This window comes from Dryobates pubescens, chromosome 23, assembly GCF_014839835.1.
Source record: "Dryobates pubescens isolate bDryPub1 chromosome 23, bDryPub1.pri, whole genome shotgun sequence".
Lineage (NCBI taxonomy): Eukaryota > Metazoa > Chordata > Aves > Piciformes > Picidae > Dryobates > Dryobates pubescens.
Genome location: NC_071634.1, coordinates 13897128 through 13909844, shown reverse-complemented (window position 1 = coordinate 13909844; position 12717 = coordinate 13897128). Strand labels below are relative to the sequence as shown.

Here is a 12717-nt window from a genome sequence, read left to right as displayed (position 1 = left end):
TTTGCTTCCCATGAGAGTCCCTGCCCACCAGCCTGCAGAATTATCCTCAGAAGGGGAAAAGCTGTTGCTAAGACAGCAGTTTTAGCAGGCTTCCTTCTTCTGAGCTTTGCTTGTACACACCTGCACACAGACTGCTTCAGTGAGGTCGTTGCTGATGGACACCAGCTTAGCTGTGAGAGGAGGGAGATGTCTTGCTCTGGAGGAGCCACGTGTCACACAGGCTCCATTCACCTTTCCTTTGTGTCTGACACCACTGTGGTTTCTTTGAGCTTTTGGCAGTCCTTCCCACTTCACAAGCCCACAGCTGTCACCAATAACTGCAACTGGACAGTGTGGCAGGGCTGGAGAAGAGGAGTTGACCACACGTGCAAAGCCTGCTGCTCCGGCAGGGAAGGGAGGATGCAAGAGCTGCTCCTGACAGATGCTTCTGTAAACGGCTCCGTGGCTGGGGATTAAACAGGCCCTCTGTAATCTGTTCCACTTTTTAACTTCCCTTCTAACATTTTTCTTAATATCTAACCAAACCTCCCTTGCTGCACATTTGCTCCAAATTGCTTCTCATCTGCCATCCCAGGACAGCAGAGGGCTATCTGTCACTGTCCGCTTCTCAGCCCTCTTGTTTACACATCACGCTGCTCTGACTTTGTTTCTTCCTGAACACGACAAGCTGCCTTCTTCCAGCCTTTCCTCACCCTGGAAAAGACACTTGTGATTTAAACACCATTCCTTTGGGACCTTGGCCTCTTTCTTAGCATGTGTTGTCCCATTAAAAAGGTGGACCTGAGCTCCAGCAAAAGCCTGGCTGGAGCAGAGAAGTGCAGGGTAATTGCTTCCTGTGATAACTTTGCAGCACTCCTCCACATCTTGTGTTTGCTGTATTCTCTTGTTCAGCCTGTGACCACTCCCCACACTGCTGGCAAGCCTCCCATTCCCCAGTTTTCCTTCTCCTTCCTGTCCTCTCCCACTTGCCTCCCTCAGTGCCACAGTTCTGTTCAGTGTCATCCTCCTGATTTCAGACTCTGCCTTCGACTGCTCAGAACAATTCTGAATTCCAGTCTTGTCCTGCACACTGCTCGTGACCCCCCCTCCTCATCTTCTGTCAGCTCCAAATTACAAACATCTATTCTCTGTTCCATCATCTGAGTCATTATGAGAATCTTGAATAGTCCCAGGCTCAGGACAGACCCTTGGAGACCTTCTCAGCCTGAAGATGTGCCACTGCTGCCCTTCGTGGAGCACAGTATTGATGAGCACTCATGATTGCTCAGAGGCCACTCTTATGGGCACATCATGTGGACCTGTGCCAAGCAGCTTGCAGAAGTAAAACCACACCATGGCATCCTTTGCTTTCCTGGCCAGTCTTGTCCACATGCTTGGTCTGTATTCATCTAGCTCCTTCTTCTGCTTCCTTAAACAGGACATTTCACTGCTTTGTCCTCTCCTTTGGGATCTCATTCTTGATGAGGACTGGAACTACAAAGATGTTTTCCTACCATTTCTTGCAGTTGACCTACACAGACATTCTAGCAGATACCAGCAGCCCTTGGGAGAGCTCATGGGAGGGCTCATGGAATGGTTAGGGGTTTGAAGGGACCTCTGAAGATATTTCTTTGTAAGTAGTTTTGTGGCACGAGAGGTGTGGATTTAAAACCACTATGTGAAGGGGAAAATCTCTTCTTCTATGGAGAGTGTGGTGGGACAGGACAGCCTGGATGCAACCTTGACAGTCCTGCCCAAAAGGCTCCTCAAAGTGCTTCACCTCCTGGGAACTGCTGTGTCACCCAGCACATGTCCTGGCTTGGGCAGCAGCCCCAGGGCCTTGCACTTCATTCTGTCAGTGGAGAAGATCATGACACACATGCCAGATACATTTGTGTTCCTGACTGATGGGCAAGTACCTATCCAGCAACAGGTTACCAGCACAGACTTCCCTCTCTACACCCTCAGCCCCTCTCACAGAATCACAAAATGATGGGACTTGGAAAGGACCTCTGGAGATGATCCATTCCAACCTCCTGCTAAAGCAGAGTCACTTGAAGCAGCTTGCCCAGGATCACAATGACCAAGGTAGGGCTGGAATCTCTCCAGGGAGGGAGACTCCACCACCTCTCTGGGCAGCCCATTCCAGAGCTCCATCACCCTCACAGGAAAGAAGTTTTTTTCCTTATAGTTAGGTAGAACTTCCTGGAAATGCATCAGCTGCTTGTTGGTCAGCAGCTCCTTCATGGGAATTGACTGCAACCAGAGACCAAGAGAGATGGAAAGCTTTTTACTGTTCTCACTTGTCCCCAGCGTAAATCCTTTTTCATATTTACATCCTTAAAGAACCTGAAAGATGAGAGGGTAGCAGGAGCAGGAAAGTGATACTCTGCAAAGCTGGGTAGACCAGGAAAGAGGAGTGCTGGGGCTAAGGGAGTGTGTGTGAAATTAAGCTAAAGCCTTAATAAACTGAACAATAAACCTCAGCCAGCAGCGAGGGTGGCTGACAGGGCAGAGAGGGGTGAGGGGTTGACTTTAAATAAGGTCATTAAAAGAAGGGGTTTGCTTACAAAACAGCTACAAATAATAAAGGCAAAGGAAAGCCATTGTTGAGGCTGCTGAGAGGCATTGGTGAGCCAGGCTCAGAAATCTGTGCTGTCACATCCTGCACGCTCACTGCCTCAGCCTCCAGAAATGCTTCTCTGCTCAGGAGACAGAAATCAAGGGAAGGGTTTGGGCTATCTACTAACACTGCAAATAGGGCTTAAAAATAGAAGCCACTGCAATGTGCCTGCCCCTGGGAACAGCAGGGAAGAAGGACAAGTCCCTCAGACCGAGATTATATCCCAAAGAACTCAATAGGAATATTCAGAGAAAAATATTTGCCTTTGCCTGTCAGGGGAGATGGTTTCAGGACAATGGTTGGAGATGTGTTTGCTTTTTATGCTATCAGCTGCCCCTCTTGGGTCCTTGCAAATTACTCTGACCAAGAAGACTTTTGAAAGTCTCCATTTCCAATGTCCCTGCTGGGAAATGTTGCTTTGGCACAAATTTCCCTGGGGAATTTAACTTGCTCCTGAGACTTCTGACAGGAAAGTGCAAGAATCATTTGAAGCAGAGGAGGGCATTGCAATACACAGCAATGATCTCCTGCAAGATTGCTGGGAGGGGGCAGCAGAAGGGGAGGGCAGCAGAAGGCTACAGAAATGGGTAAGGAAATGGGGCATGGCAAGAGGCATCTGATTGAAAATCAGGAATGTGAGGCATTTGGAGGGAAATACAGGTGAAACAACACACACAGAGGCCCTGGCCACAGCCAGGTGCTTGCAGAAGTGCTGCTTTGACAGATAACAAAGATTTGAAGAGCTTGGCTCCTGGAATAAAATGACATGACAGTTCTTCTTTCTGGGATGTTACGTAGAAAGACTCAAAATGAAATGGGACTGACAACCTGGACAGGGGGATTTGGAAGTTAAAGAGAGAAGAAAGCAAGCATCTGAGTTGTGGCAAGCTGTGTCACCCAGAGGTGAACCACCTGACCAGTAAACCCCTCTGCAAAAGACTTGGGACAGTCTGAGAGAGCACTGGTGTGCTTTGCAGCCTGGTGGCACTGGTTATCACAATGGCAAGGGACAGGGCTGGGCCAGCCAACAGAGAGTGCCAGAGGCTCTCCATGAACCTCTCTGCCTTCCCAGAGGGAAGAGAAAGGGAACAAGGGAGAGAGGCTGATGGGGTGGGAAAGAAACTAAACCAGCTGGGATGGAAATGAGAACAATCCAAGGAAAGAGAGACAAAGAGATACAAACCAATATCCAACCCCTGATGGCAATGGTGGAACCATTGTCACCAGTGATGCTGGGGGCAGGCAGTGGGGAAGTCCCAGGCTGGACTCAGCAGCAGATGGGAACCAGATTCAGGAGCTGAATTCTGGAACTGAATTCAGGAACACACAGACTGAAATTGAAGGCAGAAGGAACAGAGTCCTCCTCAGACAACAGCCACTGAAGAAGAGACTTGACCCTGGTGATGCCTCAGCTTTCTGCTGAAGATGACACCCATGGGCTGCAATCCCTTGTTGGTCAGTTGAGGGTCACCTGTCCTGTCTGATCCTCCCTGCAGGTGCCACCTCTGACTTCCTGCACCCCAAGGTGGCACAGAGGATGTAGCAGTGCCCTTGGCTGAACAGGCAGAGTCCTGAGAGTGTTTGGGGAGCTTGTTCTTGAAGACTCTTTGGAGAACAGCATAAGATGTGCAAATCTGTCAGAAGAGATTTCTCTCATCTCAGGCACAGTAGGAAATAAACTTCTGGAGGCCACAGAAAAGACAAGACACTGAAGAAAGCTATTAACAGTGTCAATGAAGGAAGGCTTGGGAGTTACAGATCAATCCAGATCAGAACTTGCTGTAATTGATAGTACAGGGTACAGATGCAAAAATTAGTGGTGCCAAAAATACAACAGCCCTGAGGTGTTCTACAGAATCTGTGAGATCTTGCAGAATGCATTGCAGTTGTCACAAACAGATGAAGGGATGAAGAACATGGATAAATGGATATGCATGAAGTATGGCAACAACTTCTACCTTCAAGACAGAAACTAGTGATGGTGGGTCAGGAACGGTGCAGCTGCTGGGTTATCCAGAGCACTCTGAGACTGCATTGTTAGAGACTCTTACAATCATAGATCCACTTCAGTTGGAAAAGCCCTTTTAAGATCATGGAGCCCAGCCACTCTCAACTCTAAGCAGGCTGGTGCTAAACCCTCAGCACCACATCTCTGCCTCTTTTCAATCCCTCCAGTGATGGGGAATCATAGAATCAATAAGGTAGGAAAAGACCTCAGAGATCATCAACTCCAACCTGTCACCCAACACCTCATGACTCCAAGTGCCACATCCAACCCCCTCTTGAACACCTCCAGGGATGGTGACTCCACCACCTCCCTGGGCAGACCATTCCAATGGCCAATCTCTCTGGGAAAAACTTTCTCCTCACCTCCAGCCTAAACTTCCCCTGGCACAGCTTGATACTGTGTCCTCTTGTTCTGTTGGGTGTTGCCTGGGAGAAGAGACCAACCCCCACCTGGCTACAACCTCCCTTCAGGTAGTTGTAGACAGCAAGAAGGTCTCCCTTTGAGCTTCCTCTTCTCCAGGCTAAGCAACCCCAGCTCCCTCAGCCTCTCCTCATAGGGCTTGTGCTCAACCAACCAGCTCCCTAGGGAGCCTATCTTTATCAGTGTCTGAGAACCCTTTCAGTGAAGAATTTTCCTCCAATATCTTGTAGGAAACAGTAAAAGTTTATTTGACAGATAAAGACTCCCCAAACCTGTCATGTTTTACATCAGTCTGCATATAATTGACAGGACCTTGCAAGATTTTGGGGAGCTGCTGAATGGCAGAATTCTTGACTCAAAGAATTTGAAGCAAATTGCAGTTAAGGGAGGTAAAAGATTACAGATCTGTGGTTAGGTATTTGCAAGAAACCATTCCAGGCCCTCATAAAGATCTGCATCTCACTCTGCTGGACTGAAGAAGACTGCCTTTAAGGCACTGATCATTGCCAGCTGAAACTGTGCTCAGAAAGCTGAGAATGAGATTGTCTTGCTTATTCAGCTCTGGGCTGATAAGATAGATAGATAGATAGATTAATAGACATAGCTAGTTAGCTAGATGATAGATAGATAGATAAATATAGATGGATTAATATAGATGGATTACTAGAGATGGATTAATAGACATAGCTAGCTAGCCAGATGATAGACAGATAGATTACTAGAGATAGATAGATAGATAGATAGATAGATAGATAGATAGATAGATAGATAACTAGCTAGCTAGCCTTGGTGACATTACTCTTTAGGTCTCCCAGTTCTCCCATACAGAGCCCCCCAGCTGTCTTCACATGCCTCTGCATAGGATTGTGCCATCCTTGCCCATGCTTCCTGCACCTGCCTGCAGAATACTCCATTTGTTGTCATCTTAGACTTCTACCTGGGACAGGGACAGGGTGGTAGAAGCCCTGTGTCTCAGAAGATTACAGGTGAGGTTGAAGATGTTCCTGCTGACTGCATGGGAGGTGGACTAGATGACCCTTAATGGTCCCTTTCAGCCCAAACCACTCCGCGATTCCATGATTTTAAGTCTCCAGCTTCCCCAGACTGCCCCTCTTTGCCACAATTCAGGGTGGCAACATGCTTACAATCATCCTTCCCCCTCCAATGAGGATGGACTTTTAGCTTTGGGGCTTCTCTAGCCAGATCTTCCTTAGAAAGAGGCCTCCCCAGAACTGTTGCTTTCGGCATCGCAGTGGAGATCTCTGATGTATCTGTGGCTCACTTTTCTCAGGGACAATGAAGAGGAAGAGACAAGGTCCCAGCACTGGCCAGGGCAAATGGAAGTCTCCTGCTGGTGGAGCATTGCTGATGAGTGCTCTCCCTTTCAGCTCTCTCTCAGTGCCCCCCAAATGCTCACTGCTTGAAGCAATTCTGATCCCCCTCACAACAGCTGCTGCTAGTCCAAGGGTTTGGATGTGCCACTGAGAGCTGCCCTTCTGTTACAGCAGGAATCACAAACTGAAGCTCCCTCACCCAGTATACAAATATCATCATGTCCCCAAATTACAGCAACCAGTGGATCATGTTCCCTACCAGAACTTGCACCTCCTTGTACTGAGTGGGTTTCAGAGCACACATTTCAGAGCTGCATGTGCTCAGTCCATGGATGCTCAAAGGTCCTTCTGGTCTAATTCAGAAAAGGTACACAACACTCTCTAAGTGGGTCATGCACCGAGGGTGATGGTCTGATTTGCTTCTCCCTTTCTCAAGAATGTTGTTCAGAGCTGATTTGGTGGTTAGTCTGGCTGAGTCAGTCCAGCAGGACAGGGCACTCCAGAGGCATCTTTAGAAAACAAAGGCTGAAGCCTTGTCAAGAAGGATGTGTTAGGGTAGAGGCTTCATCTCCAGTTATCATGAGAGCTTTCATGAAGAACTCTTTTATCCTTGAGGATAATGGAGACATGATGTAACTCCACCAGACCACAGACACCCAGAGGGCTCCTCATTTTCATCTAGCTTGAAAGTTTGCAGACACAATCCAACAACTCCTGCCTCAGTCCATGATTATTTTTTTTCCAGCCAGGTCCCTAGTCATTGACTTGGTGGGGGACAAATAAATGGCTTCATCTTTTCAAGCTTCATCAAAGTCAGAGTGACACTTCCCTCCTTGGCAAATGGCTGAGGGAGCCACAGATGAGAAGGGCTGTCAAAGACAAACTGGAGATTAGGCAATTCATCTCAGCAGATGTCTAAAACCCAAGCTGCAAGTACATTTTGCAGTGCCCTCTCCCAGCTGTTCCCATGGCTTGTGTGCTGGCTGGAAGACTGACTGTGGCATGAAGAGAGTCATCCACCCTTGCAGGCAAAACAAGGCTTGCAGGGGGACAGCCTCCCACACAACATGATGTGCTGCATGTGATAGGATGTCGGTCAGCAGAGGATCTCTGAGGTGTAGCAGGCACATGAGGTGGCTGCCTGGAAATGATCTTCACCAAGGATACGGTCTAGTAGTCATGAGGTCTTGGGTGACAGGTTGGACTTGATGATCCTGGAGGTCTCTTCCAACCTTACTGATTCTATGATTCTATGATTCTGATTCTATGAAATGGCCTCCTTAGAGAGGAGACAGACCTTCTTGTTCAGCAACATGCACTTTGAGATACCTGTACAAGAAGGACCAAGAAGGACCTCTTCCCATTGTTAAGGCAATGGGAAGAGTCAAATGTGTTGCTTCCCCCTGCACATTAGGATTAACTTCATGTAAGTGCCACTGAGGTAAGCAATAACAGAAGCAGATGTGGAGCACAGCTACAAACAGGATGAGAAAACAAACTCATTCCTCCTCCTGCCCACTGTAAACAGTGTGAAATTAGCAGCAAGTGAGGAATAAAAAAATCAGACAATCTGCCTTTTAAAGAGAGCAGGGGGAGCTGGAAGGGCTGCTCTTAGAAAAGCAGAGCCATGGAAAGCCCAAGTCATGCACAACCTGCTGCAGAACCTGAGTCCCTGCATCAGTCAGGGGCAGTGGCAGAGGACAATCCCACTGTGGAGAGTCAGCAACATGCTGCTTTTGAAGGCAAAGCCAGAAAGGCCACTTCAGCTCAACAGGGACAAGTGCAAGGCCCTGCACCTGGGCTGGGGCAATCCCCAGTATCAGCACAGAATCACAGAATCAGCCAGGTTGGAAGAGACCTCCAAGATCATCCAGTCCAACCTACCAGCCAGCCCTACCCAATCAACCAGACCAGGGCACTAAGTGCCTCATCCAGGCTTTTCTTGCAGATCTCCAGGGACGGCGACTCCGCCACCTCGCTGGGCAGCACATCGCAATGGCTGGAGGAGGAAGGGCTGCAGAGTGGCCCTGTGGAGAAGGGCTTGTGGGTGCTGGTGGGCGAAAAGCTGGGCATGAGCTGGCTGAGAGAGTTGGGGTTGTTCAACCTGGAGAGCAGAAGGCTCCAGGAAGCCCTTCTGGTGGCCTTTCAGTACTCAAAGGGGGCAGAGAGGTGGGAGATGCCTCATCCCTGGAACCACTCCAGGTCAGGTGGTGTGGGGCTGTGAGCGACCTGCTGTAGTTGCAGATGTCCCTGCTGACTGCAGGGGTAAGCTTTAAAGGTCCTTTCCACCCAAAGCATTCCATGACTCTGCTATCCTCTGATCTTTGGGAGAGAAGAGCTGGTTTTGCTTTTGTTGCTGCCTGTTAGGAAGCACCATTTATTTTATAAGTCACAGAGATGATTTTTTTGTTCCCTAAGAGGCATTCTCTTAATGTTGCATAAAATTACTCTCTCAGGGGCAGTGTGAGAAGGAAAACGTGGTGCTGTGTTGTCTCAGTTGCAGAGACACTGCCAACAAGCAAAGGCCCTCAATGATTTGGTTTTTAAGTGACATGATTATGGAACAGGTCATCTGTGACGTTCCGCTTCCAGTTGCTTCAAGCACCTTTGTCATAAAGTCTGAATGAGGATGGTTTATGCTTTGGGCTTGGGCTGTAAATATTCACCCCTGGTCTTTGTTCTGTTATCAAGTCTCAGCTCCAGGACATATTTACTTACACTTTTTGCAGGGAAATTTCTCAGCTGGTCAATCTGCTTGATTTATTTCAACTGGGATCCCAAAGTGGTTTACAGCTTTTACAGGCTGGCTGTGTTTATAACCATCCTGGGGAGTATCTTCTGCAATTCATGTAGCAGAGAGAGGGAAGGAGGGTCATAATTTCTATTTTAACCTACTTTTCCAGCAGCTGACATGACACTGACAAAGTCATCTCTCCTGGAAGCAAACCCGCCGTGCTTTGTACTCGTCCAGAGGAGAACCTTGGGAGAAAGGCAGGACAAAAGAAGTCAAGCACCCTTTGTATTCTTTTCCCCACACACTCTGTGTTCTGCTCAGACAGGGGTGTGGAGAAGTCAGTGTTGTCTGGAAGCAGAGACTCTCAGCAGCCCCATGGATCTCAGTGAAACTGCAGCCCAAATGATATTGCAAGGGAAGTCATTCCCTGCGTTCGGAGCTCTTCAAGAGATGACAGCCCAAGGCAGAGTTTTGTACGTGCTGGAAATAATTCCTCTCTCTGCATTTGGCAGACCCAAACAGGCCCTGAGTGCTAAATAAACCAAGTTTATGAATAAATCAGGGGGAGGAGAGCTCAAAGGCGAGGTGTTGCGAGAGCCGAAGCAAGCGGAGGGCTCGACGCTGGCCACGAGGCACTTTGGAAGAGGCTGGAGCTTGATGAAAGGGTTTGCATTTGAGATGCCATTGAGATATTTTGGGAGGAAACCTCCTGGTGGGTTTGCCCAAAGTTTGTAATAAACATAATTGAAGTATCTGAACTCCAGCTGCTGCCTCCTACTCTAATCAAGAGTAACAGAAGCAGCTCCTTCTCAGCAAACACCCTGTGACTGCTATGGGAAGGGAAATGGATTGGCTGGGTTCAAGCACCAGACTGGGAGGGGAGCAAGAGGCAGGTGCAGAAATGCAGGGCAGGAGAGGTAGCAGGTGGAAGGAGGAAGGAAGGATTTTATGGAGAGATCAACACTCTTGGAGAGAGGGAAGGTCTCATGAAGCCTTCACAGATGGAAATCAAGGCCCCACATTTTCCTCAGGAGAGAGGATTTTCTGATGCTGTCACAGCTGGGTCTCAGCAGGAAGAGATCCTGGAGGGGTTAAAAAACTGGAAGGTGCCCCCACCTTATCTATCTTGTGAAAGGTAAACTGTCCTTATCCTTCTGGCTGACATCCCGAGGGAAGACAATTTATACTGGGGACAAGGAGTTCCTTTGAGAAGTCCTCCTTCAAGGTCATGGCAGCAGTTGCCAGTTTTATAGTGCAGCAGGATCCAAAATTACCTTGCAGGCACAGAGACTGATTCTCCCCTTCCATAAACCAGGTCTACCTCTTCATTTCTTCCCCAAACTATGATGCAATCATGCCCAGTCTATGTCAACACACTCCAGAGCATCACACCAATTGGAAGGAGCATGATTTGCCATGAGCTGATCCCAGTCTCTCCATCACCTAGGAGCCACTGTGCACTGCTGAGCATGGCTGAGCCTCTGACCCTGCCATTGTTGGGGCACAGCTATGTAGCCATGAGCAGAGCCCCAGGGGTCACTCTGGATGTGGCCAGCCTGCTTTATTGACCAGCATGGATATGGTGTGTTCCACCAGATGAAAACTCTGGGTGTGCATGCAGCAGTAATGTCTTCCTCTCATGCTGCCATGGGGAACAGAGAACTTCTGGCATTTTTACAAGTAAATCTGAGCAGAATCTACAGGAGCTTGCTTTGGGTTGGAAGGGACCTCCCAAGGTCCTCTAGTCCAACCCCCCTGCAGTAACTAGAAGCATCCTCCACTAAATCAGGTTGCTCAGAGCTTTGTTGAGCCTGACCTTGAATAGCTCCAGGGATGGGGCCTCAACTACCTCTCTGGGCAACCTGTACCAGTGTTCCCCCACCCTCACGGTGCAGAACTTGGTCCATTTTTCCACCTGAGGCTGCTCCATCAGCTTCTCACCACTTGTGTGTTCTTTCCTTGCAGAAGGTATGGCAGAAGCTGTCAGCTCCAGCAGGGACTGCCTTCAAGCAGGGGAGTCCTGCACCAACGACCCCATCTGCAGCGCCAAATTCAGGACCCTGCGGCAGTGCATCGCAGGCAACGGAGCCAACAAGCTGGGCCCCGACGCCAAGAGCCAGTGCCGCAGCACCGTCACGGCCCTGCTCTCCAGCCAGCTCTACGGCTGCAAGTGCAAGAGGGGCATGAAGAAGGAGAAGCACTGCCTCAGCGTCTACTGGAGCATCCACCACACCTTGATGGAAGGTGGGTCCGAGCAGGGTGCTCATTTCTGGTGATCTTTCTGCCAGCCCCTGCTGGGGCTTTCCGCTGAGCTCCCTCCCCAGCACCAGAGCGGCCACCGTAAAGGTCACTCCTGCAGTATTCTGTCCCCTCTCAGACCCAGTGCCCCCCAGGGTAATGCCATCCTGGGGAAAGCAATCCTAAAAGCCTGAGACATCTCCTTCCTTTTGCTCTCCAGCTGGTGTGTTTTTTATGGTGTTCTCAGTATACCTTGAGCTCTCCTGCTGGGGAAACACACGGTACGGTTTGCATCTAAGGATGCTAGCCACGACCATGGGCTTCACAGAAGGGCACCCAGCACCACAACAAGAGGACACAGTCTCAAGCTGCACCAGGGGAGGTTTAGGCTCCAGGTGAGGAGAAAGTTCTTCCCAGAGAGAGTTGTTAGCCATTGAAATGTGCTGCCCAGGGAGGTGGTGGAGTCACCATCCCTAGAGGTGTTCAAGAGGGGATTGGATATGGCACTTGGTGCCATGGTTTAGTAGCCATGAGGTGTTGGGTGACAGGTTGGACTTGATGATCTCTGAGGTCTCTTCCAACCTTATTGATTCTATGTTTCTATGACACAAATTCACAGAATCATAGAAAGGTTTGGGTTGGAAAGGACCTCCAAGGGTTATCTAGTCCAGCCCCCTCTGCAGTCAGCAGGGGCCTCCAAGGGTCATCTAGTCCAGCCCCCTCTGCAGTCAGCAAGGGCATCCTCCACTAGATCAGGTTGCCCTGTCAAGCCTCACCTTGAACATCTCCAGGCATGGGGCCTCAACTCTCTCCCCAGGCAGCCTGTTCCAATGTTCCACCACCCTCATGGCAAATTATGAGCATGGAGGAGAAGCCAGCATGAGCTCAAAAAAGAAAAAAGTGATAAACTCACTCTCTTGGAGGCTCTCAGATGCACCAGTGTCTGGGTTAGTGAAGATTTGGGGCTGGTGACATCAAGCTGGAGTGCAAAGTGCTCCCAGAGCCAGCATTTAGTAAGTTTGCATTTTGACATTTTTTAGGGGGCATCGTTAAAGTGCACCTCAGTGATCATAACTCTTCCTTGTCAGGCTGGTGAGTATTTTATGCACCATGAAAATTAAAACAGGGAGTAAAACAGAACCTTCCAGCCACGGGCTGTGAAGCAGATTAATAAAACACTGCTGGCTGAAAGGTGAAAGGGAAGGTGCAGGGGTGATAACACAGGCCAAAAGGCCAAGCAAGACAGAGGGTGGAAGCTGGGATGCACAGGCTTGCCAGAGTGGCAGATGCTGGGGCACCTTCCCAGAAAGCTTTCAGGTGACACAGCTTGCAGGGTCCAGAGTGTGGTGCTATGAACTGAAACCTCAGCACCACCCAGGAT

At 49.2% G+C, this 12717-nt stretch overlaps 1 protein-coding gene across 1 annotated transcript in view; it reads left to right on the top strand.

Annotated features, from left to right (window-relative positions):
- The window catches only part of GFRA4 (GDNF family receptor alpha 4), a 70380-nt gene that overhangs the window by 44945 nt on the left and 12718 nt on the right, over positions 1-12717 (top strand). Inside the window, exon 2 of the mRNA XM_054172401.1 lies at positions 11064-11342. Within this exon, the coding sequence (XP_054028376.1) occupies positions 11064-11342 (279 nt within the window). The remainder of the gene's footprint in view (positions 1-11063; positions 11343-12717) is intronic.